At 42.8% G+C, this 24,668-nt stretch overlaps 1 protein-coding gene across 2 annotated transcripts in view; it reads right to left on the minus strand.

Annotated features, from left to right (window-relative positions):
• PLEKHM1 (pleckstrin homology and RUN domain containing M1) overlaps positions 1–24,668 on the minus strand; it is a 190,232-nt gene that overhangs the window by 100,497 nt on the left and 65,067 nt on the right. The window contains exons 2-3 of one of the 2 annotated variants that reach the window (XM_069238078.1): positions 2,651–2,738; positions 340–587 (exon numbers count right to left, since the gene is read on the minus strand). In XM_069238078.1, the coding sequence (XP_069094179.1) occupies positions 340–587; positions 2,651–2,704 (302 nt within the window). In that variant the 5' untranslated portion in view covers positions 2,705–2,738. The remainder of the gene's footprint in view (positions 1–339; positions 588–2,650; positions 2,739–24,668) is intronic. The other variant, XM_069238079.1, reaches the window with a different exon arrangement.

Consider the following 24,668-nt stretch of genomic DNA (forward strand, 5'->3'; position numbering starts at 1 on the left):
GCAGCCACCTCAGCTCAACACCCTTTAAATGTTGTTAAAATGAGGGTGAGAATGACAGCTGCTGTTTAAAATACTGCAGCAAAACAGCTACATAAAATATACAAAAGCTGTAGTCTACAGAAGGCCAACCCTATTACAATTGGTAACGTGTTTTATATACTACAAGGTAAGACATCCAGAAAGCCAGGTTACGATTTCTTTTTTGATCTTAACACTATTATTGCGAATTTCTAGGGGAGGCGGGTTCTTGTCATGCACATGCTGTGGTGAAAGTGTGCAGCACTCTACTGAAACTTCAAGAGAACTATACCGTGGAGACAAAGCTGAAAAGGCACTCACCGGTGAGTGACGGATTTCAAGAGGGTCCAGAAGACGGGCTGAGGCAGGCCGGAGCGCCCACCCAGCCTCTTGGCTCGCGCTGCAGCCTCCGCCTTGACATGCTTTGCTTTCAGCCCGTGTATGAACACAGCTTCCAATGCACTGCACAGGGAGTTCGCATCCCCGTCCTCGCTGGTGACCACCGCATCAGAGGTCACATACTGAACCTGTAGGGCCTTAAGGCAGCTCGACAATTTTTTCTTAATCCACTACAAGAAAAATTGGGGATCATTTTATTCCAAAAATAAGTACCACCTATGCCAACGGTGATAAATTTACGATGGTATGTATTTACAAAGAAACGGGGAAGATATTTTCTCCCAAAACTGCTTTTCAACCCTAATGGGTTTTTGGGCGTTGATGCTGAATTTCTGTACAGTAATAGAAACTCCCAATACAGAAGACTGCGTCTCTCCTTTAACACTTGTCCACGTTGCAAGTTTAAATAGTCCCACAGGCAGGACTACAGACACCTACGGCAACCCTCCTGGTCACCTCGCCCGGTGCAACCGTCCTCTCCACATACAGCAAGACACAGACTGCTCTAAATTTCGGAGAGACTTCCGCATTCCCACTCCTCTGTGGGCTTAACTCCCATCAAGAAAGGTTATAGACTTCCAGTAATCCCTGGACCACATAATCCAGGCATGCCGCTGTCCCACTGGCTATCAACGTTCAGGCATACGGGGCAGGCCCTCGGACCTGCCTGTATCACGGGAAAAGGCAGTATAATATTGATCCTCTGGTAAGTTTTTCATAGGAGTCCACTGTACACCAGGACTAGGCTCTAGTCAACAGGAGTAGAAGTCACTGCAACTAGATGATGCCAACTCACTGCCACTGCCTACCACCAGCACAATTAGAAATCCGCTGCCTCTGCCTGGCATCCTTTCAACCAATTGCATAGTCTGCCCAGCACATTCTCAACCAATGACATACTTGCTGCCTCTTCCTAACACATGCTCAACCAATTGCATACTCACTGCCTCTGCCTAGCCTCTTCTCAAGCCATTACATACTCACTGCCTCTGCCTAGCATCTCTCAAACAATTACATACTCAATGTCTCTGCCTAGCCTCTTCTGAAGCAATTACATACTCACTGCCTCTGCCTAGCATCTCTCAAACAATTACATACTCACTGCCTCTGCCTAGCATCCTCTCAAACAATTACATACTCACTGCCTCTGCCTAGCATCTTCTCATACATACTCACTGCCTCTGCCTAGCATCCTCTCAAACAATTACATACTCACTGCCTCTGCCTAGCATCTTCTCATACATACTCAATGCCTCTCCCTAGCCTCTTCTCAAGCCATTACATACTCACTGCCTCTGCCTAGCATCCTCTCAAACAATTACATACTCACTACCTCTGCCTAGCATCCTCTCAAACAATTACATACTCACTGCCTCTGCCTAGCATCTTCTCATACATACTCACTGCCTCTGCCTAGCATCCTCTCAACCAATTACATACTCACTGTCTCTGCCTAGCATTCTCTCAAACAATTACATACTCAATGTCTCTGCCTAGCCTCTTCTGAAGCAATTACATACTCACTGCCTCTGCCTAGCATCCTCTCAAACAACTACATACTCACTGCCTCTGCCTAGCATCAGCACAATTACAAATCCGCTGCCTCTGCCTGGCAACTTTTCAACCAACTGCATAGTCTGCCTAGCACATTTTCAACCAAAGACATACTCCCTGCCTCTTCCTAGCACATGCTCAACCAATTACATACTCGTTGCCGCTGCCTCTGCCTAGCATCAGCACAACCAATCACATACTCACTGTCTATGCCTGGCAACTATTTGATCACTTACAAATGCACTGCTAGTTCCTGACTTTCGCTCAACAAATTAAAAATCTACTGCCTAATCCAGGCATCCAATCTTCTTAGTACAACTTCAGTTCCTGTAACTAGCATCCGCTTGATAAACTACGCACTCTACTTCAGCTTTCCTTACAACGCGATATTGGATCTTCGCCCTGCAGTGCACAGAGTGATAGAAGTTAAGAGTGTAAATTGCACTTTACTTTATAAGAAGCAGGTTGCGTTGTTTTAAGTCACTGATCATTTTTACAAACAAAACTTAAAAATGCTTATGTTAGTCTTAGAGGTCTTCAAGGGCATAGAACTAGTCATTTATTATTTTCCTCCACTGATCTCAGCCAATATATTCCATGCAATGTGTACAGCAAGACAGAGTAGGATGATCATTATTATGTCATAATTTGAAGGCTTAGTGCACTGACTTTACCTTACCTGTTTAACTTGTCTTGGGTCCAACACATTTTCAGCCGTTTGGGTAGACAGCATGTCTCTCTTCCACTTTGCAGTTTAATCACAACACCTAGAAGATAAAACATTATGCTTAGCCATGGTTCTAAACTTGCAACATTAGCGGTTCAATCATATTATCTGTGAATAGGTCCACTGCACAATTATACTCTGACATAGGTAAAATGTGTATTTGGGGAATTTTAGTGAAAATTCCAAGCACTCGCACTGTCCCAGACCTGAATATAAACACCATCCCCGTTCATTGCAACTGATCTTCAAGAGTGGCGTACCTCTTCTCACACACGGGGAGACCTTCATGTGCAGAATGTGATAGAAAATCAATGTTTGATAGATAAGGATCTGTCCACTCCACCCCAAAACTGTGGATGGTCTCTCTGCAGGTCCAAACATTGGTCAGTGATATTTTATTTCGAGTATAGGCCATTTGCGAGAGGGAAGGACAGTGTGTTAAAGGGACTTGACTTACAAGGAAAAGACTGGACGTATTTTCTCACCGACAGTTACTGGAGGTCGCTCAGGGCAGGGTAGAGTCCTACTGATTCTCCTTTTAATTGTGGCATAGTGGGTTTTTAGTACTTCTATATGGAAAATATAGCTCTGGTATTCCAATTATGGGCATGAAATAGCAGTATGAATTACATTTAGTTTTTTATACAAATACTGATTGCGAGGGCAAGACCAGAGGCATGCCGTGTGAAAACAGGGGCAGCGGCGAGTCTGTGGGAGTGTAGGGTTAGTGGGTTACTTGTGTAAACGGTGTGCCTGTGTGAGTGCAGGATGCACCTTATTAAGGTCAGACCTATTGACATTGCATTCACAGTATTGAGTCCCCCAGTGACGGCAAGCGTTGGCAAACAGGTGCTTCAAGACAAGAATACGTTTTCCATCAGCGATTGAGAACCCTACAACACCAGGAACACTCTAAAATTGCTCACCTCAAAAAGACATTTGTAGGGTTCTCTATACAGAAGCTGCTCTCCACTTAAACTTGGGAACTACCCAGCGTTCTCTGCATCTTTTCTGCATAATTTATGCAGCACTCTAAGCCTGAAAGGGTATTGTTTTGACTCATACCGAGTGCTCCCTTGTGTCTGGACAAAGCTAAACCTCTCTGAAGAGCTGTAATAATAGCAAGACACGTCAGGGGTTGCTTTTATTACCAATCCAAAGCTCCAATGCTGTGCCTCGAGTGGTAGAAGGCTTTTATCATTTTACAGCCCGGCATGGATGGCACTGCGCTAATCCTATTCTTAAAGCCCTTTCTAGCTTGGCATGGATGGCACTGCGCTAATCATATGCTAGATAAACACATTTGAGGTGAGCAATTTTACAGTATCGCTGGTGTTGTTGGGTATCTCTATATAGCAGCTGCACTCCACCTAAACGTGGGAACTACCCAGAGTTCTCTGCTTCTATTTTGCATAATCTATGTGGAACGCTAAGCCTGAATAGGCCGTCTTGTCCTGTTGAGTACCCCTAGCATTATCAGCAATCAAGTAATGATAACAGATGATAAATTACATACCATGCTGAACAGTATGAGGTAGCTTGCACTGTCTTGAAAGATGTTTGCTTCCCAGAAGCATGCACAGCCTTGGAATACCCATTTGAGTGGCCCAGAAACACCAGAATAACACTGTTGCCTAATGTAACAACAGGGCCTATGGGCCTGGCAAAATGTAGACCAAACGCATTCTAAAAGTTATCCCTTTCGCTAGTACAGATATCATTGCTCACTCTTCTAGACATCTCACTGTTTGGGAAGGAAAGGAGAGGATTAGCTTATCTTAACATCCAACTGGGGACACTAAAAATGGCTAGCAAAACAATTGTGGGTGCTAGTGAATACCTAAATGCCCTTGTTAATGATATCTCAGAACGCATATCCAACAAGATCACTTTAGCACTGTGGAACAACTAATCGTTTACTGGTGCCAGGAGCTTGGTCCTTAGGCCCACTATAAGCCAGTGGGCCTGACCTGCAACAGGCCTCACTCTTGCTACAAGAATGTTGTGCTAAAACAGGTAACATTTACCATTTACACAAGCAAACAACTGAGCAGTGAAGCAGACAGGACACAGAACTCAATGGAATCCAAAACTTATGGTACAGAAAGGGTAAAAATATAGAGACTTCATTTAAGGGATGATGGATACTAGCAATAGCCAACATTAACATTATGTTAAAAAACCAGACCAGTTCTTATCCTGACAAACTCCTGACCACTTCCTCTCTAGCATGTCTCACTACCTGTTCACAATGCCAAAGTAAGTCACTGATCACTTCTCACTTGAGCCACTGAATGTAAAGAACCGAGGGATTAATTTATGTTTAGTGAAATTGGAATTAATTATGTACGTTTTGTAGATGTCCAAAAGTTTCAGAATTAGATTTTATCATTACAATATGGCAGTACTATAGCACATTTTTGAAAGTAGGAACACTGTGGGTCTTTTCTGCAATTTTTGATTGTGGTTTATTCAAGCATTGTGGCCACACAAGCACCACAGCGCCAAACAACGGCTTGAACAGCTATGGACAGCATACCCTTGTAATTTACCTCTTTCCTAAAACAGTATGAGGACTGAATTTAAATTTACAAATGTGAATTTAGATAGCTATAAATCGGCACAAGGGTAGACAAAAATGTATGTATGAATGTGTAAAACAGTATGCAGTTAAAACAGTATTTTTAAGTGGTGTATACTGACAACATTTATCCGATTTTATTGTTTTACCTTTTACTTACTGATAAAGCTACTGCTTTGGTCACTAGGTTTCAGCAAAAGGATAAATACATTTCATCTACATTTCAGGAATACTTTTCAAACTCTAAAAGTGCTTTAGAGGTACTACTAAATAGAAAGACCTGCATAACAGTTGTAATGTAGCAAAATGTCCTGTGAAAGCAAGTCTAAGCTACAAAAATCCATGAAACTTGTATAAAAAAGATAAAAACAAAAATTAAGGGCCTGTTTTAGAAGTTGACGGACGAGTTACTCCGTCACAATGGTGACGGATATCCCATCCGCCAATATCTAAATCCCAAGGGCAGGGATGGCAGCGGAAGCACTTCTGCTCCCACCCATGATACCCCCGGTGACGCCTGATGACATCGGCGCGCACTGCGTGCTGAGGTCATCAGAGGTCACTCCGATGCGCTGAAAGCTAAGTGATTAGTTTCTCCTTAGGAAGGCGGAGGTCAGAGAGGTATCGGAGGAATAATGTCTGATGTCCCTTTGAGCAGCCCTGCTGCACAAATTGCATAGAGATTGTGCAAGGAAAGCCAATAGACACCACAGATTTTGTTTTTATTGTTTGATTATTTGGGGAGCGATCCTTTGGAGAAGGGTTGCTCCCCTTTCGGAGCATTATGTTGGCCGTTTCTGCCCCCCTTGGGGTAGATGTTTTACACCGATCTGCCCCAAGGGGGAAAGAAACCCACTAGACACCAGAGATGGATTTGTAAAATTATTTTGGCGATTGGGGGCAGCCCCTTGGGCAACAGTCACTCCCCCTTGGGGCAATATGTTTAGGCTGTTTCTGACCGGTCATATTTTAAGGCCGATCTCCCCCCAAGGGGAGCAGAAACCCACTAGACACCATGGATATATCTTTTTTTATTTTACATAAGGGGAGCAGCCTCTTAGGCAAGGGTTGATCCTCATGGAGGTATTATACATTAGGCCATTTCTGCCCTCCTTGGGGGCAGATCGACCTATTTTTATTAGGCCCATCTCCCCCAAAAAGAGCAGAAACCATTTAGGCACCAGGGATTGTTGTGTGCGTGTGTGTTTTGTTTGGGTCGGGAGGGGGCCTTGGGCAAGAGTTGCTCCCCTTATGGGCCACATTACTGTTGGCCATTTCTGCCCCCTTGACCCACTAGACACCAGGGATATTTTTTTGTTGTTGTTTATTTTACATAAAGGGAGCGGCCCCTTAGGCAAGGGTCGCTCCCCATGGGGGGCATAATTCATTAGGCCATCTCTGTCCCCCTTGGGGGTAGATGGGCCTATTTTTATTAGGCCCATCTGCCCCCAAAGGGGACAGAAACCACTAGACACCAGGGATGATTTTTTTTTTATTCTTATTATTTTATATACGGGGCGGCCCATAGGCAAGGGTCGGTCGCCTTGGGGGCATAATTTGTAAGGCCATTCCTATTTTTATTAGGCCCATCTGCCTCCAAGAGGGGCAGAAACCACTTAGGCACCAGGGATAGTTGTGTCTGTGTGTTTATTTTTTTTGGGGAGGGGTGGGCCTTTGGGCAAGGGACGATCCCCATGGGGGCACATTACTGCTTGCCATTTCTGTCCCCCTTCAGGGCAGATCAGCCTATTTTTATTAGGCCCATCTGCCCCCAAGGGGGGCAGAAACCACTTAGGCACCAGGGATTTGTCTGTGTGTGTGTATTGTTTGGGGGGGTGGCCCCTTGGGCAGGGGCGGCTCCCCTTTGGGGGTTGTGGGGCATTCATTTTGGCCACTTCTGTCCTCCTTGGGGGCAGAGCCGCCTATTTTTGTAAGGCCCATATGCCCCCAAGGGGCCAGAAAGCCCACTAAACACCAGGGAAAATTAATAAAAATTAAAAAAAATGAGGTTGGGGATATGGCCATACCCCTACCCCAAATAAATGGGGCAAAGTCGTTCTGCCCACTAGAGGCCAGGGAATTAAAAAAAAAAAAAATAGAGGGGTGGGGGCTGCCAACGACTATGGCCATAACTATGCCCCACACCCCAACTGAAGGGGACAACAGTCTTTCAGCCCACCTGCAAACTAAAGCATCTCATCCCAATGGCAAGCAAGAGGACATTTGACTCTTTTGGGTTTTGATTTTACATATGGGCCTAGAGAGCTTGGCTAATTCCCAATATCGTCCCACTTGGAATTGCGAGCGGCTGCACTTTTTGGACTTTGGTACGCTGCCACCTGGAAAAACCTACCAGACCTAGACACCTCTGAAAACTAAACATCTGGGTGAGCCCAGGATGATGTGCTTCACATGCACCCCACTACATTTTATTTTTACCCACAATGCCCTGCACACCTCCACCTTTGCTTGAAATCAGGCATTTTTGTGATGGAACCTTCTTGAATCAACAGAAATCCATAAAATTCCTAACACCCAGCATTGTCACATCTATACCGATAACATTTCTGCTTCACTTGTCAGCCTAAGAACGTTTGAAAAAGATTGCCCTTTTGGACCCGCTTAGGTTCCCCCTCAATTTCTACATGTTTTTGGCCCTTCCCTGTCACAGGAACTTCGCCCACATACATAAGTGAAGTATCATTTTTATCGGGAGGAAAAGAGGAATGCTGTGTGGTAGGAAGTTTGTGCTGATGTGGTCATCCCACACAGAAATGTGAGGAAAATGTTATTTTTTTTAGCTAAATGTGCGGTATTCAGGGGATTCTGGGTACAAAAACGCTGGGGGAATCCACACAAGTCACACCTCCCTGGACTCCCTCGGGTACCTAGTTTTCAGAAATGTCTGGGTTTGGTAGTTTTCCTAAGATGGCTGTCAAACCCAGGACTAAAAATGCAGATGCCCCCCCCTCGCAAAAACAGGTAGTTTTGTAATAGATCATTCTGATGTGTCCATGTTGTGTTTTGGGACATTTCCTGTCGCGGGCACTAGGCCTACCCCCACAAGTGAGGTACCACTTTTATCAGGAGACTTGGGGGATGCTGGGTGGAAAGAAGTTTGTGGCTCCCCTTGGATTCCAAAACTTTCCATCACCGAAATGTGAGGATAAAGTGTTTTTTTAGCTAAATTTTCAGATTTGCAAAGGGTTCTGGGTGGCAAAATCTGGTGAGAGCGCCACAAGTCGCACCATCCTGGATTTCCCTCGGTGTCTAGTTTGCAAAAGTGTATAGGTTTGCTAGGTTTCCCTAGATGTCGGCTGAGCTAGAGGCCAAAATCGACAGCTAGATACTTTGCAAAATACACATCAGTTTTCAATGGAAAAATGTAATGTACCCACACAAGTGAGGTACCATTTTTAACTGGAGACTTGGGGGAACACAGAATAGAAAAACAAGTATTATTGCCAATTGTCTTTCTCTACAGTTTTGCCTTACAAATGTAAGACAGTGTGTAAGAAAGAAGTCATTTTGAGAAATGGCCTGTAATTCACATGCTAGTATGGGGACCCCATAGATGTGCAAATAAACACTGCTTCTATACTCCTTATCTTTTGCCCATTCCAGAAATACATATGTTTACTTGATACCAATTTTTCACTCTTTAAATTTTACCTAATGAACTGCAGCACACCCGGTATACAATGAAAAGCCATTGCAAGGTGCAGCTCATTTAGTGGCTCTTGGTACCTTGGGTTCTTGATGAACCTACAAGCCCTATATATCCACGCAACCAGAACGGTCTAGCAAATGTACCGGTATATTGCTTTAAAAAATCTGCCACAGTTGGAAAAAGTTACAGAAGAAAACGTACACAGAAATGCCTGTTTTGTTTTTCAACTCAATATAAATATTTTTTTAATTTCAACTTTTACTTTCTATAGGAAAACCTTGAAAGATCTACACAAATGACCCCTTACTGAATTTAGAATTTTGTCTACTTTTCAGAAATGTTTAGCTGTCCTGGATCCAGCATTGGTTTCACACCCATTTCTGTCATTAACTGGAAGGAGGCTGAAAGAACAAAAAAAATAGTAAAAATGACGTATGTCCCAGTAATGTTGAAAAATTTGTTTTTCTGATTCAAGTCTGCCTGTTCCTGAAAGTGGAGAAGATGGTGCTTCTAGCACCGCAAACCCTTTCTTGATGCCATTTGCAGGGAAAAAAACAAATGCTTTATTCTGCAGCACTTTTTTCCCCATTTCCCCCCAAAAGACCTAAATGTTAACTGTAGTTTGGCAAATTTCTTGGTCTCCTTTAAGGGAACCAAAAAAACTCTGGCTACCTTTTAGAATCCCCAGAATGTTGTAAAGAAGGACGTAAATTTGGCGTGGACAGCTTCTGTGGACAAAAAGTTACGAGGGCCTAAGCGCGAACTACCCCAAATAGCCAAAAAAACAGGCTTGGCAAAGGAGGGGGAAAAGGGCTGGCAGCTAAAGGGCTATGGAGAGATGAGGTGGTAGTGAGGACATTTGAGGAGAATGTCAGATTTGGAGGGTGGTCAACAAAGAATGATGCACTGGGTGCCCCCAGTGTGAAAGCCGGCCCTGTTGTCACGCATCAGGGGCGTGATGGGGAAGTGCTACATGACATAGCTGGCAAGTCATCCTGTCCTTTGATGACTGAAACCTTCAGTCTGTTCTTGCTTTTCACAGAAGATCGCATTGCTTTCTGGTCTGGTTTAAGGCAATTTCTAAACCACTTTAATGTGCAAAGCAAGAGCTTGCCAATATTCATCTGATTTCATGGTAATAATTGCTTTATTCGATTCACGATAAAGTGTCACTCAAACTGTCACAAATAATGACTTTAAAATGTCACACATATGCAAACAGAAAGCTTGGCAGCTATCTAGCACACAAGAGCAACACGTTGCATACTCAGCTTGTTAAAAAAAATCGATTTTTAACAAACTCGGTGTCGGTACACCCAAGATCCACATAGCGGAAGTGATTCCTTCTGATGGGGGCGGTGCAGGTCAAAGCAGCCTGCCAGAGCCACACCAGGGCAAGTGCTGATTTCAATTACATTCCAAGGGTTGAAAGAACATCTGCATTGAATGCAATAAACACGGAAGAAGAGCGATAAGGAAAATAGCCATTAAAATAACAAGCTTTCAGAAGTTTTCACACGAGCCTACAGTGACAGCTAATTTCCAGGGCTGTGCCTCTCCAAACTCGGCCTCATGCATTTCGCGGTAGCTAATCCCACCAGTCCCACAGCGGAGCGCATAAACAGCTTCCAAGCCCGGTCACAAGACACTCGAAAACACAGCACGCCGAGCACAAGAGCCTGACGCAGCACTTCTGAGGTTACTGAAGCAGGTTAGTCTGACTGAGCAGAACGTGAAGTAACAAAGCGTAAAGCTCTAAGTCTGCCAGCCAATCCAGTGAGCACCTCAAAAAGGTTCATGTCATCATTCAAACCCGTTATAAGCGCTTCGAGTGGCCTTCTTGACTTTTTAAAACGTCAATCGTTAATCGCTTGCCTAAATTTCAAATGACAAGCACTACCCTGGATGCAGGTGCTTAGCTGCCAAGGTTTCAGATTGCTATGTGTGACATTTTCATGATTTCACTTTAATTATGAGTGACATTCCAACGACTACGAGAGACGCTTTCTCGCAAACAAAATCAAGCAATGAGGTCCATGGAAACATAAATATTTGAAATTACACCTATTTAAGCAACAAAATATTGATGAAAATAGAAATAAATACAATAAAAACTAAAAAACAATGCCAATATTTTTCCGAATGTGTGGTAGCGTCAGCCTGCACATCAAGCAAAGAGAACCTTGTTTCTTCTCTCTGCTGTTAGAGGCCTTACCCCCTTGCTCCTATCCTTCATAACTCTGTCCCTATTAGAGGTACAAGGCACACTCGCCCCTCTTCCTTCATTACTCTTTCACCACTGATGCTTTCTGAACACCCCGCTTCTCACACTACTCCCGGAGCCCGCCGCGCCACCAGCTGATTTCAGCAGTGAGCTACAGGCGGCTGTACATTAAATATTCTCAACGTTATTACTGACCTGTCACACACACTTGGGGCTGCAACTAGTCTTGCGAAAATGTAAGAGTAAAATATTCCATAGAAACTCAATGGAATCTATGCTCAATGTAAAAAGTAAAAACATTTATTTAACTTCAAAACAATTGTAGTGGGGAGCCACAGGCACAGAAAAAAATAACATGTAAAAAACAATGTACAAATACTCAGGCATATGAGACAGAAATTGCAAATCAAGCGATAGGGTGACAGTAGTACAGTATCCTCCCTCGTATACACTTAGAAAATTGTTCAGAAACCGAGTCAATGTACTCCAGTCCACGTTTAGATCCCTTTGTACAATGTTGGGATCATCATCAGGACCTAAGATCTATGCCTGAGATCAGAGGGTTACAGAACACATAACCCACTGCCTGCTAAAGTAAGAATTTAAGAAGAAAAAGTAGAAACAAGAAGAAAAGAAAAAAATAAATAAAGAAGAATTAAATGAATGGTAAACTCGACGAGTTCACATCATGCCACCCTGCATCAATCTTTAAAACACGATGTGCGGAAAACATACATTGGGTGGTCGTAATAAACAGAGAGGCTGCTTGTCAACACCTAAACCCAGGATACACAGGGCCAGAGACTCAAACACATTTTGAAAAAAATAGTGAAAAAATGAAAAAATAAACTAGTAACTTTGTGTTCTGTAATAAACAGAAAGCCACCTGTAATCACAAGAGAAATCATACATGCGAAACAGGGCTTGTATAATTATCTGATTAAACAACCCGAGCAAGTGAGTAAGTAGCAATAATAAGCCAATGCAATACAGCAAAAACAACCCACCTCAATCAAAGAATATGGCGCCAACAACTAAACTCTCAACCTAGTTGGGGCGGTGTGAGGCCTGAATGGAAAAAACATTAACAACTAAGTACAGACATCAATTGGGAAGGCTACAGATAACCAGTAGTATACCGAATCACCCCCACTTACAAAATAGTTGAATGATGTGCTGATGTATACGAGCAACAACCAGAAAATCTGGGTAGCCTCGTGGGAGGTGAAAATCGGGCATGCCGCGGAGAATGAGCCACAAGGGTGCCGAGTGTGGCGAAGACGAGGTGGCAACAATAACCATGCTTGGCTAGGCAAAGAATCTGCTACACAGTAGATGAGGCAGCTACCCAGTGCGGTGCGTCTGAATCCTCATGGAGGAGAAACCAGTAGTTTGATGCTCGAATGTTGGCAGAGAAGGAAATAACATAACAGTAGGTGGTGTGTGTGCATGCGTGAGAGCGCCCCCCGGAACAATCCTGATGGCCTGAGTCAGAATGTGGGGGCCATACTTAAGTGGAGGGAAGAGAGATAGAGGATCCGCATAGATACGAGCCAAAAGAAGAATGTAAGACATATTCTAGTAATTGCTAGAGGAAACAATAAATATATAGGAAGTGTATGCTATACGAGCTTGAAAATAATTGACCAAAATATGCCATATCCAGTCAGATAAAATATTGAAACACTAATATCCCACAGAAAAATACATGTTGCGTACACCAGTCATCTACACCTTACCCAACATCCATAATACTGAGGTGCTACCTTGGCACCCCGTTGTCTCGGTGAAGAGGAACACTGATTACATTTGTATGATTTGGCATGGCCCTGGCAAGACCTTCAGTGAATTCTGCCATTGGCTTAATAACAACAATAAGGATCTCAAGTTCACACTCATGCAAAGGAGATCAGAGATTGCTTTCTTGGATCTATTAATAAAAAAATGATGGTGAACTTGACACATCTTTGTATCAAAAGCCTACTGAACGTAACACTCTGCTTACATACAACAGTAATCATCCTCGTGCTCTCAGGGATTTCCTCCCATATTCACAATTGCTTTGGATTTGGAGAAATTGCTTCTTCAGACCAGATTGTTTCAGAGAGGCTTATGTTTTGGCAGAAAAACTATATGCTAGGGGCTATACCCAGAGACTAGTCAAACAATCTATTAAATGGGCTTGGTAATGCCCTAGAAAAGTATTGATTACTCCTAAGAATAAAGACAACAATGAGCGCTTGGTATGTGTTACTACATTCTCTTCTGTCTGTAAACAATTGAAAAAATGCAGTTGTAAACACTGGCCAGTCCTTAATGCTAGTTAACAGAAATTTGAAAGTCCTCTCTTTCCTTTCTGCAGTGGAAAAAAAACATAAAAGATCAATTGATGAGAGCAAACTTCTTCACAATTAAGCCCAGTTCCATATTAACCTCTCTCTGGGGCCTCCCCCCCCACCCTTTGTGGGACATTCAAGGTGTGGAAATTGCAGTGTATGCCAGTTCACTAATGAGACTAAAGAGTTTGTGTATAACAATAGTAAAATCATGCTAAACCCGTTTTCAAATTGCAATACTGAAAATGTAATGTTTGCCATTATTTGTCTGTGCAATATGATTTAAATCGGCTAAACAACACCGAGGTACATACACGGATTCGCCAGCAAAGGAGTGGTCTACGTTTCAAAGTGACTAATGCACCATTGGTGGACCACTTAATGGAGAAGAAACATAGTGAAAATGATCTAAGTTGGCAGGTGATCTCAGCTTTCAAGCCCCTGCTTAGGGGGGCCAATATCAATGCCTTAGTGAATAAGGAGGAACTGAAGTGGATAATATGCACTAATATCCACAAAACTGGTTTGAACAGGATGGAGGGTTGGACTGCTTTAATATAACAATTCTAACTTTACCCAGTATGGATTTCTGGTCACCTTGTATTTATTCAATTATTTTCTAATTTCCTGTGTAAGTACTCCTTGGAACTGTAGGATATTATTCTTATGTATTATGTTGGGAATGATCGGGGAGAGGGGGACCCAGTTGTCGCCAATTTCTAATTTTTCATTTTTTTTGCTTGGTGGACCCCAACAGGTGTTTGCAGTAATTTCACTATTTGTTTATCTGTTTAGATTTATTGAAAATAACCACCTGTTCACAATATGTATTTTTCTGAGGAGTATTAGTGTTTCAATATTTTATGTGACTGGATATGGCATATGTTGGTCAATTCTTTTCATGCTCGTATAGCATACACTTCATATATATTTATTGTTTCCTCTAGCAATTACTAGAATATGTTGTACATTCTTGTTAAGGCTCGTATCTATATGTTTCCTCTGCCTCTCTTCCTTCTTCCCTCCATTTCAGTATGGCCATCACATTTGGACTCAGGCCATCAGGATTATTCCGGGGCTCTCTCACACATCCGCACACACCCCCTACTATTATGTTATTTCCTTCTCTGCTGGCACTCTATCACCAAACTACTGATTTCTCCTCCCTGAGTATTCAGATGCACAGCACTCAGTAGTGGGTTCGTCTACTGTGTAGCACGCTCATTGCCTTGTTGAACGTGGTTATTGTAGGAAAGTACCATCTTTCTTGACATGTTAACCCCATTGTTACCTGTATGTCAGTATGTTTTTGCCTGTCTCACTGGGATCCTGCTGGTCAGGAGAGCTATAGGCGTTGGCAATGTAAATACATTTGTGTACCGTTCTGGCGCTCTTCTGACTGATATACACAAAAGCATTAAAAATGCTAACGCCTATAGCTCTCAGGTTGCCGAGACCTACTGACTTTGCCAATGCTTTTTCTTTTTTAACACTGTTAATGTTGTATGCATGGTGTTGCACATTGCTCTGTGTCATCTTTTAAGGCTAATTTATATACATCTGATAATTCATTTTGTAGGTATAGAGTTGCATAATGCACTCATTGTTTCAATTTTGTATAATGAAATGGGCATCGATAAGAATTTCAACTTCATAGTGTTTTTTCATCTCACAAAAAATACGCACTCATGCAGCAAATAGGATGTTTAAATGATTAATTTGTAGTATATGCAAGTTTTGGACTTAAGTATGCAGTGTTTCACTTTTAAGGAAATTGTAGTTTTGTTTTAATAGTATTTTATTTAATCCTGAAGGTCACAATTTTTTGTCTTGTTTATGTTAGTTGGTAGGAAGACTTTTTAATGTCTTCTGTAGTGTATGAATAAGTTGTTATAACTATGATAGTACGTAACATGTTTAATGCATAACTGTGTTTTAACTTGTTTGATATGGTGTTATGCGGACCTCCATCGGAATTCTGTACCATTATAAAAACTGAACTGAATTGACACGATTTGTGACACACGACTATAGTGAGAAGGAATCAGAGACTTTAGACAAATACTGAAGTCTGAGACAGGAGAGTGCAATGGCTCCATCAGATGCTAGAAGAGACAGAAGCAGAGTTAATATAGAGGTAACTGCTGGGACATTTAGTAAAGTACTTGAAAATGAAATATAGTAGAGCTGATACTCCTAGCCCCAGGGTACTTGTATAACCAACAGTACTTTCCCATTAAAAGTATTGTACTCCTGACTGCTGAGAAGTGCAGGTACTCTCCAATTTCAGTTAAACAAGTGCAGGTACTTATATATTTGCACACAGATCTGAAACATGAGATACGGAGTTAGGGATCAGAGACTGCAGAGATATGCTCCCTGGGCAGACAGAGGCAATGCAAAGACAAGAATCGGAGATGGATGGCGCAGAGACACAGACCCGAGACAGGTGAGCCTGCAGAGTCGTGGACCAGAGAATGAGAGACAGCAGAGACAGACACAAATTAGAGACAGGTGTGGCAGTGAGTCATGGATTAGAGACCGTAAACACAGACTTCTGTAAGAAAAAGGCAACTGCACAGACACAGATCCGAGACAGCAGAGACAGACAGAAAATCAAAGGCACTGATTTGAGTCAAAAAGTGGCAGAGGGGGTGTTAGTGCAGAGACATGGATAAGAGACCGGAGGGACAGAGACACTGACCAGAGAGAATAGACACAGAACAACGTAACAACAAACCAGAAACTGGTCACAGAAACATGGACTAGAGACAGCCAAAAGCGGAGACACGAATCAATTAGTACACAGAATGTGTTAAGAAAGGTAACTGCAAAGACAAGAGCTACAAGCAGTAGAAACTCTGATAAGAGATATACAGAGAGTGCAAACTGATGCTTGATAAGGTGCAGGCTACTGCGAAGACACAACAAGGAGGCAGAGGGGGTGCAGAGACATGGATCAGACATTGAGCAGACAGTCACGCTGATAAGAGAGAGACAACTGAAGGAGCAAAGATCAGCGACTGCAGCCACAGACCAGAGATGGAAATGCAGTGATAAGGACCAGAGGCTGCAGAGACAGGCCGTAATATGTGACTGCAGAGATAAAAGCACAAATACAGTATGGATGGACAGGTAGTAGAGGCAAAGATCTGAGATATACTCTAGAGACAGAGGACAGCGACATAGGCCATGACACCAAATTTAGGCCATTAGTACCACTCGGGAGGTGGGTTCTAACATGATTGGTTTGAAAGGTATTGATGCTTAGAGATAGGAAATATGTGATAGCATGTCATCACTCTTTGCCTTTTGTCTGATATTACAGGATTAGAAACCATAGCTGAAAAAATAATGTTTTTCATAATTTTGATAAATAGCACACACATTCATCATAATGTGGAAAAATAAATCTAATTCCAACAGATTGGTTAAATTCTATGTCAGTCGGTGCACTTGGGGTCATTTAGACAGCAGACATGTTTGCAGTTAGCAATTCCTAATGCGGTTGCAAGTTAGTAGATCTAGCACAGCCTGAGGTGCTGGCTGCCCCTCCATTCAGTACCCTGCCAGGTGCTCTGTTCACTCATGTTTTTCCAGCTTCCACCCTCTCCCAATGGGACTAGGTGCTTGTGGATCATTCAGAAGACATCTCTTAGTTATAGTGGCTTTATAATTCACACTTTCGACATGTTTCTTCAAACAGTCCCTGCAAGGTGGAAGCTGATGACTGTCTATCTCACCCTTCTTTACGCAGAATAGGTAATATCTCAAGTCATTCATGTGATGAACCGTAGATTTTGGTATATACAGCAAGTATGAGAATTGCGCCAATTTGTCCATCAGTTCTTCAGAGAGATTCCATTGGTCTCTGAGCTGCAAAAATGTTTCCTGTGTATGTCTGCTGACAGACAGGATTTTGAATGGACTTACTTTTCCTTTTCCTGCAATAGCGCTTACTGGGTTGCATCTGGGATAAACGTATGAAGGCTTATCATAGCTCGACAAACATTTTCACCAAGAGTTGAAGCAATTTTCCCAATGTCAATGACTCGCATATGTATTTTAGTACCATATTTCAGAAACAATTTAGCAATGTTTCTTGCATGGAATCCCAAACACATCAGTGTCATCTGAGCTTCTCATTACTGCCTCATAACCCTCATAACAGTATGAGCAGCATGTAGCAACAAACAACCGATTGCTTCCTTGTGTGTACTGTTGAGATCGGGCACTTCCCGTATCCCTTCAGATGTGATTTTGTAGCATTTATCTTCACAGTTCGCAAACACTGCTTTACTCTCAGGTTTTGCAAAATACTCTGGTTCCCTCCATTGTTAACAAGAAATGCAATGAGTTGTTTTATTCCTTACACAGCTTAGGAATTTCCTCCACTGTCTGACAATCTAGGAAGGTGAGATTCTCTGTTACTGGTGCCACAGTTCCTCCCCTCTGATTGTCCTCTCGCTGTTCTTAATAGACGTCTTGTTGTACGTATCAAGCACAACATTGATTCTTTGACTCCTATTTCCTTACCGCAAAGCCATGGACAAGACATACATAGCCACCTCACCAAAGTTTGATTCCTCTCCTTTTACTGTCTGAATAAGAACCATACCATCAATCACCATGGCTGAATTTCCAGGTATTTCCTCAGCAGGGCTAATGTTTTTCTGCAAGTATGTTGCTAAAACAGCTTTGTTTATCTTTCACATCAGACCTTCTGGAGTTGCTAAAGCCCATAGTAAAAGCCATAAGGGATAAGAGAGTATATTCCCTATTTGAAGGTTCAGATTCTCTGCTGTCACAATGATTTGTACAAATAATGCTTTGTCTGCTTTCATGATGATTGTCCTGCTACTGCTGTTCACTGCCTTCTTCTTGGACGTTAGTGAAGGTTTTTAGTTCATTTTCAATGGGTCATGAAACCTCTTAATAGGTGGGTTATTCTCAAGTTGCTCAAGTGTGAAGTCTGTATAGCAATGTTCACCTATTTTATGTGCCTTCATTATGTCAGATGCTATGTTCTGAGATACCTTTTTTGCATTGGAGAAACTAATGAGTTCATATGGCCCAACAAATGGGTTTATCCAGCTTCGAACCAGACTAACAGGTCTCGTAACAGTGTCTTCGTCTTTTTCAATTTGTGACTTATTGAGGTCTGCGTGAGTAAGATTTGATCTGTTGTTAAGAACCCTTTCCCTTATCTGACCCAAAAAGGCGCGTCTGTGTTCACCTGTCATATAATATCTTTTCACAGCACCGCCTTGAGGTTCAACCTTGTCATACCACCCCGCAGCCTGTGTGTCTTTGTTGACTGTTTCCTCTATCACTTAATTGACCGCAATTCGTCCAAACGGATTAACATATGACAGTTGAACTGAAAAGCATCCGATGATGAAGTTGTGGTGTGTCTCTGGTTGTTTCACTGCAAGTAATGTAATTTTGGCATAGTATACAGGAAGATATCTAGCATAGTTCATCTTGTCATAAGCAAAACACCATGAGATCATAGAGCGCATGGCGGTAAGATGTAAATTCCAATTTCCTTCTCGAGAAGCACGCAGCTAAGTCAGCAAGGCATTTTCAACACTATCTAAATACAACATCCAAAATACAGAGAGATCTCCATTGTCTTGACGAAGATGTTCCAGGAATACATCCCAAAGCTGTTTTACTTTGGCATAGGCAGCATTCTGTAAAAGGTTGTCTAACCACCGTTGGCAAAGGTCTTTTGCAAAGTCATTAACATCCTCAATGAAGGGATAGACTACCTGAAAGTTCTCTTCACAATTCTTCTCCACCCAGGGGATAAATTCCAACCACGCCAGTCTCAACATAGCTTCATACACGCACCTGTGTACTCAAACTGCATGACTGGACATACAACCTTCAGGCACTGATGATATTGATTCTTCTTCTGTCATGTCTGCTGCAATGCAAAGGTTGTGAAGGCCAGCGTCTTGAAAGCGTTTTCCAAGAATGGATATGACATTGCAAATGGTGTGAAGGGTGCCCATTCGAAGAATGATTTTGTTGTACATTGCTTTATGCTTCCACACGATCGCCGTTGCTTTTCGCCAAATGCAGTGATTTACTTATCACATCTGTTTCAAAATTTCAGAATTAGTGGTCGACTCAGTTGGAGGGGTATTATTAATGGTGGGCAAGCAGCCAATGGAATCCTGTGATACAGTAACTAGGTTTCTAGTACTGATGTTAAACCTGTCCAACTTGGTATTTCCCGTGTGAAGCTTGCTTCTTGCCTTGTAACAACCCAGATTATGTTCTTATTTTGTGCAAGCTTCAATTGGGCAACACATCCCTCATGACTTCGGTACTTGTCATCAATGGCTGAGGCCCAAATTGTTCACCATAAACATACGTGAACAATTCTTCAGTATTTGTGGTGGTCAATGTTCTTTGCTTTCGTTTCTCAGTGCATGGGAGAGGAGCTTTAAAAGGTTGTGGTCTAAACAACTTGGGCTGCACAATTATACAGTTGACTCTATGAGTTGTTCCCCTTACCAGTAAGAGTTTCTTCCAGCCTATCAATGTTATCCCATGCTAAGTTAGTGAAGACATGAGGCTGAATGTCGGCTGCAAGAACAATTTGCTCATTTAAGGTAGCAGCAAGTTTCTGAAGACACAAGGCAGTATCATTTTCTTCCAGTTGTGAGTATGAAATCCCATGACCAAGTCTATTTAAAATGCAAATGATTTCAACATTGCCTGTCAGCATTTTTTATGGAGTATGGGAGCAACAATTGCTTGGGGGGTTTCTGCTGGCCATTTGTGACAGCATATATAATGTCCTGACTGAATGATTGCATAAGTAAGGCGACCATTTTGGAAAGCTTTGTGTTTTCTGGATCTCCAGTCAGAAGTCCTAATAGGAACCATTTAAGGTAATTAGGCACTGTAAATGAATCTTTATCAAAGTCTGATGGATGATATTGCCATGGTGTTGATGTCAAGTTTGTTTTACCCATTGTTCTTATATACAATAATGTTTGATTAATGATTGTGTTCATGTCTGTTGCCTTAACCTTTAAAACTGGTAATTCTCTTTTCAAACTCTGGTTTTCTCTTAACACATTCTGTAGCATGACACTATCAGGTTGGGCCAATCATTTTCCTTGTTTTCTAGGAATATGTGGAAGCTGTCACTGAACTCGGAGTCCAATTTTCCTCTAATATGCTTCTTGGTTGATTTGTTTATTCCTTGTATTCCTCTGTGTGCCATGAGGGTTTCAAGCCTTTCAGTGAGAGTCGTCACACGTATTGCCTCTTTGTTAGGAATAATCACAGCTCTAATGTATTGAAATAGTTCGCCATAAGCTTCATCCCTCATATTTCTGTAGTGATCATCAATCTGAATGCTAGCTGTGTGATCTTTCTCCTTTGCTTTAACCCTTGTATAAGTTCATATAACAAGATGGATGATAATGGGCTTCTGCAGCCACTATGTCCCTACTGCAAACTTCTAAGATCTTTGAATCACAATTAATGGTTGCACACTCTCGAAGCCTTTTGTCAACTCTATGCTCTGTGGCCATGATTAATTTCTTACTCGTTGATGTTCCCTTGTAGTATTTGATCTTTCCACAAAATATACATTCTTCAGCATACATATTTGACTTTAATGATGTTCTTCTGTTTAAGCGTTTACTCGTGCACTCACTTGTTTCAGCATCATCACTGACACTTGCATGAGCTTTTCTTTTAATAGTCTGTAAATCTCTCTTCATAATAAACAGGCTCCTGCACTTCCTGTGGTAAAATAATTGGGGACCGTGTTGCTTTCCACATTTCTCGCAATGTCTAACAGTCGAATGTGATTCCTTACTTGAGCCGCCTCTGACAAAGTTTTCCATGAGGAGTAATCCAGCAGGCTTGTCAGCTTAAATTTATATTGGACATCTGACCATAAATTAATTATGCACTGGGGAGCAGAGGTACAGGATGTGCTAGTTTCAGTCTTTTTCATGATGATGCTCCATGGTCATTCACCACCAGCTTTGGAGAAATATATTAATTAAAAAATGTATACATTTTACTTGGTGTACTTCATGTAATCATAATTACTATAATAATAATGATCAATTTAAATAACCACATTTACTGTAATTGTAATTTTTAATAATAAAATTAATAATAATAAAAATTATGAAATAATTTCCATTTACATCAAGGTATTTAGGGAGTGGAGTGGTAACTCACAAAAGGCAAAGAGTTATGACTTGCTATCACATATTTTTCATATCTAGATATCCATACCTTGCTAATAAATCATATTAGAACCCATCCCCCCCAAGTGGTACCGATAACATGGTTGGCTCAAGGCCTAACAATAATCAAAGGCATGCAACTGTAGGCACAGAAATCTGAGGCAACAGCCTGCAGAGCCAAAAAAAGACTGGACACAAACACAATTATCATAAGGGCTGAAAACTGCAGAGACAGAGACATATGACCGCTAGGACCTGAATCGGATTGGAAGCGAGAGACAGAAGATAAACAGACACAAAAGTACACAGACACAGATAAAGAGACATACAACACACAGTAATTAAAAGCATGAGACAGCAGACATGACAAACAAGGATCAGTCACACATCCAAAACAGCACAGAAGGAACCAAGAGGCAACAACACCCAACTGAGACCAGATACAGACATGTCAGCAGACCCATAAAAAAAAAACTAATTGGAGAGCCTTACCTGTGGTTTTATGGAGCTGAAATACTGTGCGACTTGCTGGTGAGGGAGTGCCACCAACCAAGGGCATGGTTGCGGCTTGGGCGGACATGGGGGTGGGAAACTCATCTACCCAACCCAGATGTTTAGCGTGCAGCTTTGTGTAAACTCTATGATCTTACAAAGTAGTAGTAATTATGAAAAATTCTATCTAGATTACAACACAGCAAAGGATCAGACGCAGACCACCAATAATCAGATGCAAAAGAAATGTGCCTGGCGCAAAGAAAACAATACCGGGCCCTGACATTTGGCCACACTTCCAGCGTGTTTGGACGACATCTGGGAGCGATCAAATCTGTTGATAGCCTGGAGGGTAAGCGCTCACAGCAGAGGTCGGTGTGTGACCTGCAAGCTACCAATTCTGTCCCTAATGGTGACCCAGCTAAATTCTTTCCACATTTGCCACACAGCATGCTCTTGAGCAACCACATCCCTTGGCTTCAGTTACAATTGTTATGATTGGTAAATGGGTTCAATCTACCTGATGTCACAATCCGCCTGGGAGATTACAGCTTTAGTAAAAACAACTAACAGGGTTAAAGCACCTGGCACGGCCTACCAGTCACAATTAAAGTAAGCTAGCTCAATGGTCAGCGCAGCTGATGCAGAGTTATGGGTATCAGCAGTATGTGACGCCATCACCGAGGGGCTCTGCGGGCTAACGCACACATTGCGGCGATTTGTGTATTGAGCTGCGGTGCAGCACAACTGTTAATACTAGTTGGTCAGCTAAGTCTTTCATCTCTCTGAGAGCCATACAAGCAGGTCAGGTTCCAACACCAGTTAGTTACAGCGCTATGGAGTAGAAATAAATCAGTGGCAATAACTGCTACATAGGAAATGAGTTATTTTAATTATAAACAAGAGATGAATGACCAACAGTGCACAAATTATCGAAAATGCATGCAAACAAAGTAGACCTACATGAAAGCAAGTGCATAGCTCAGAGGCACCACCGAAGTAATGCACCAGAAGTGGTGGCCAGACAAACCACATAAACCCCGAAAACAAGACGTAACCAGTGCTCCTAACCTGTGGTGGGACGACACCCATTTGGAAACAAAAAAAGTAGTCCCAAGACAAAGCCAGAAAAATGCCCATTGCATACGTTTAGCAGTAGTTGGGTGGCGGGCTCGGGAGGGCTAAACCCTGGAAGAGGCATGACATATACATGCCCTTGCCAAATGGGGAGAACGCAAAATGGAGCGACGATGGTGCCAGCAAATGGCAAGTCTATAGGCAGGCTAATGTCCACGATGTAGATACAGCACGTCTCGGTTCGAGACAGCGCATGTGTGCCATCTAGAGCAGAGACCTAACAAAAACACTATGAAGCAGCCAGTGACACCTGTGCCAAAGCGTTGCTCTTTTACCCTTGTCTGTGGGGGGATGGGGGAGAAGGAACAGGAACCAGGGTGGTTGGGGCAATGGGAGATATGAAACAGGGTGCAAGGGTGGACGGGAAGGGGAGATAAAACAGGGACGGAAAAGAAGAAACCGGGATGGTATAGAAGAAACAGGGACAGAAGGAACAGGGACAGAGGGCAGTTGGGAGGGATAGAAGAAACAGGGATGAGGGGGGGTGGGAGAGATAGAAGAAACTGGGACGGTATAGAAGAAACAGGGATAGAAGAAAGAGGGACGGAGGGCAGGTGGAAGGGACAGAAGAAACAGGGACGGAGGGCGGGCGGGAGCTATAGAACAAACCGGGATGGAGGGCGGGCGGGCTTGAGGGATAGAGGAAACAGGGACGGCGGGTGGGTGGCAGGGATAGAAGAATCAGCACGAGGAACAGAAGAAACAAGGACGGGATAAAAGAAAGTGACAGAAGGCAGGTGGAAGGGATATAAGAAATGGATGCAATAGAAGAAACAGCAACAGATGGATGGATTAAAAGAAGCAACGTAGACAGGGCGGGTAAAAGAAGCAACATGTGTCGGGCTGGTGGCCCATTAAGAGAAGCAACATGGATTGGGCTGGTGGGCCATTAAGAGAAGCAACATGGACGGGGTGGGTGGGTAAGAGAAGCAACGTGAAAGGGGCGGGCGGGTGGTTCAGAGATGCAACGTGGAAGGGCCGGGGGGCTGGGATCAAGAAGCATTGTGGAAGGGGCAGGTGGGTGGGTAAGAGAAGTAACGTGGACGGGGTGGGTGGGTAAAAGAAGCAACTTGTACAGTGCGCGTGGGTGGGTAAAAGAAGCAACTTGGACGGGGCGGATGGGTGGGTAAAAGAAGCAACGTGGATGGGGTGGGTGACTGGGTAAAAGAAGCAACGTGGACTGGGTGGGTGGGTGGGTAATTGGGTAAAAGAAGCAACGTGGACTGGGCAGGTAAAAGAAGCAACATGGATGGGGCTGGTGGGCCATTAAGAGAAGCAACGTGGACGGGGTATGTGGGT

The sequence above is a fragment of the Pleurodeles waltl genome, chromosome 6 (assembly GCF_031143425.1).
Source record: "Pleurodeles waltl isolate 20211129_DDA chromosome 6, aPleWal1.hap1.20221129, whole genome shotgun sequence".
In the NCBI taxonomy this organism is placed as follows: domain Eukaryota; kingdom Metazoa; phylum Chordata; class Amphibia; order Caudata; family Salamandridae; genus Pleurodeles; species Pleurodeles waltl.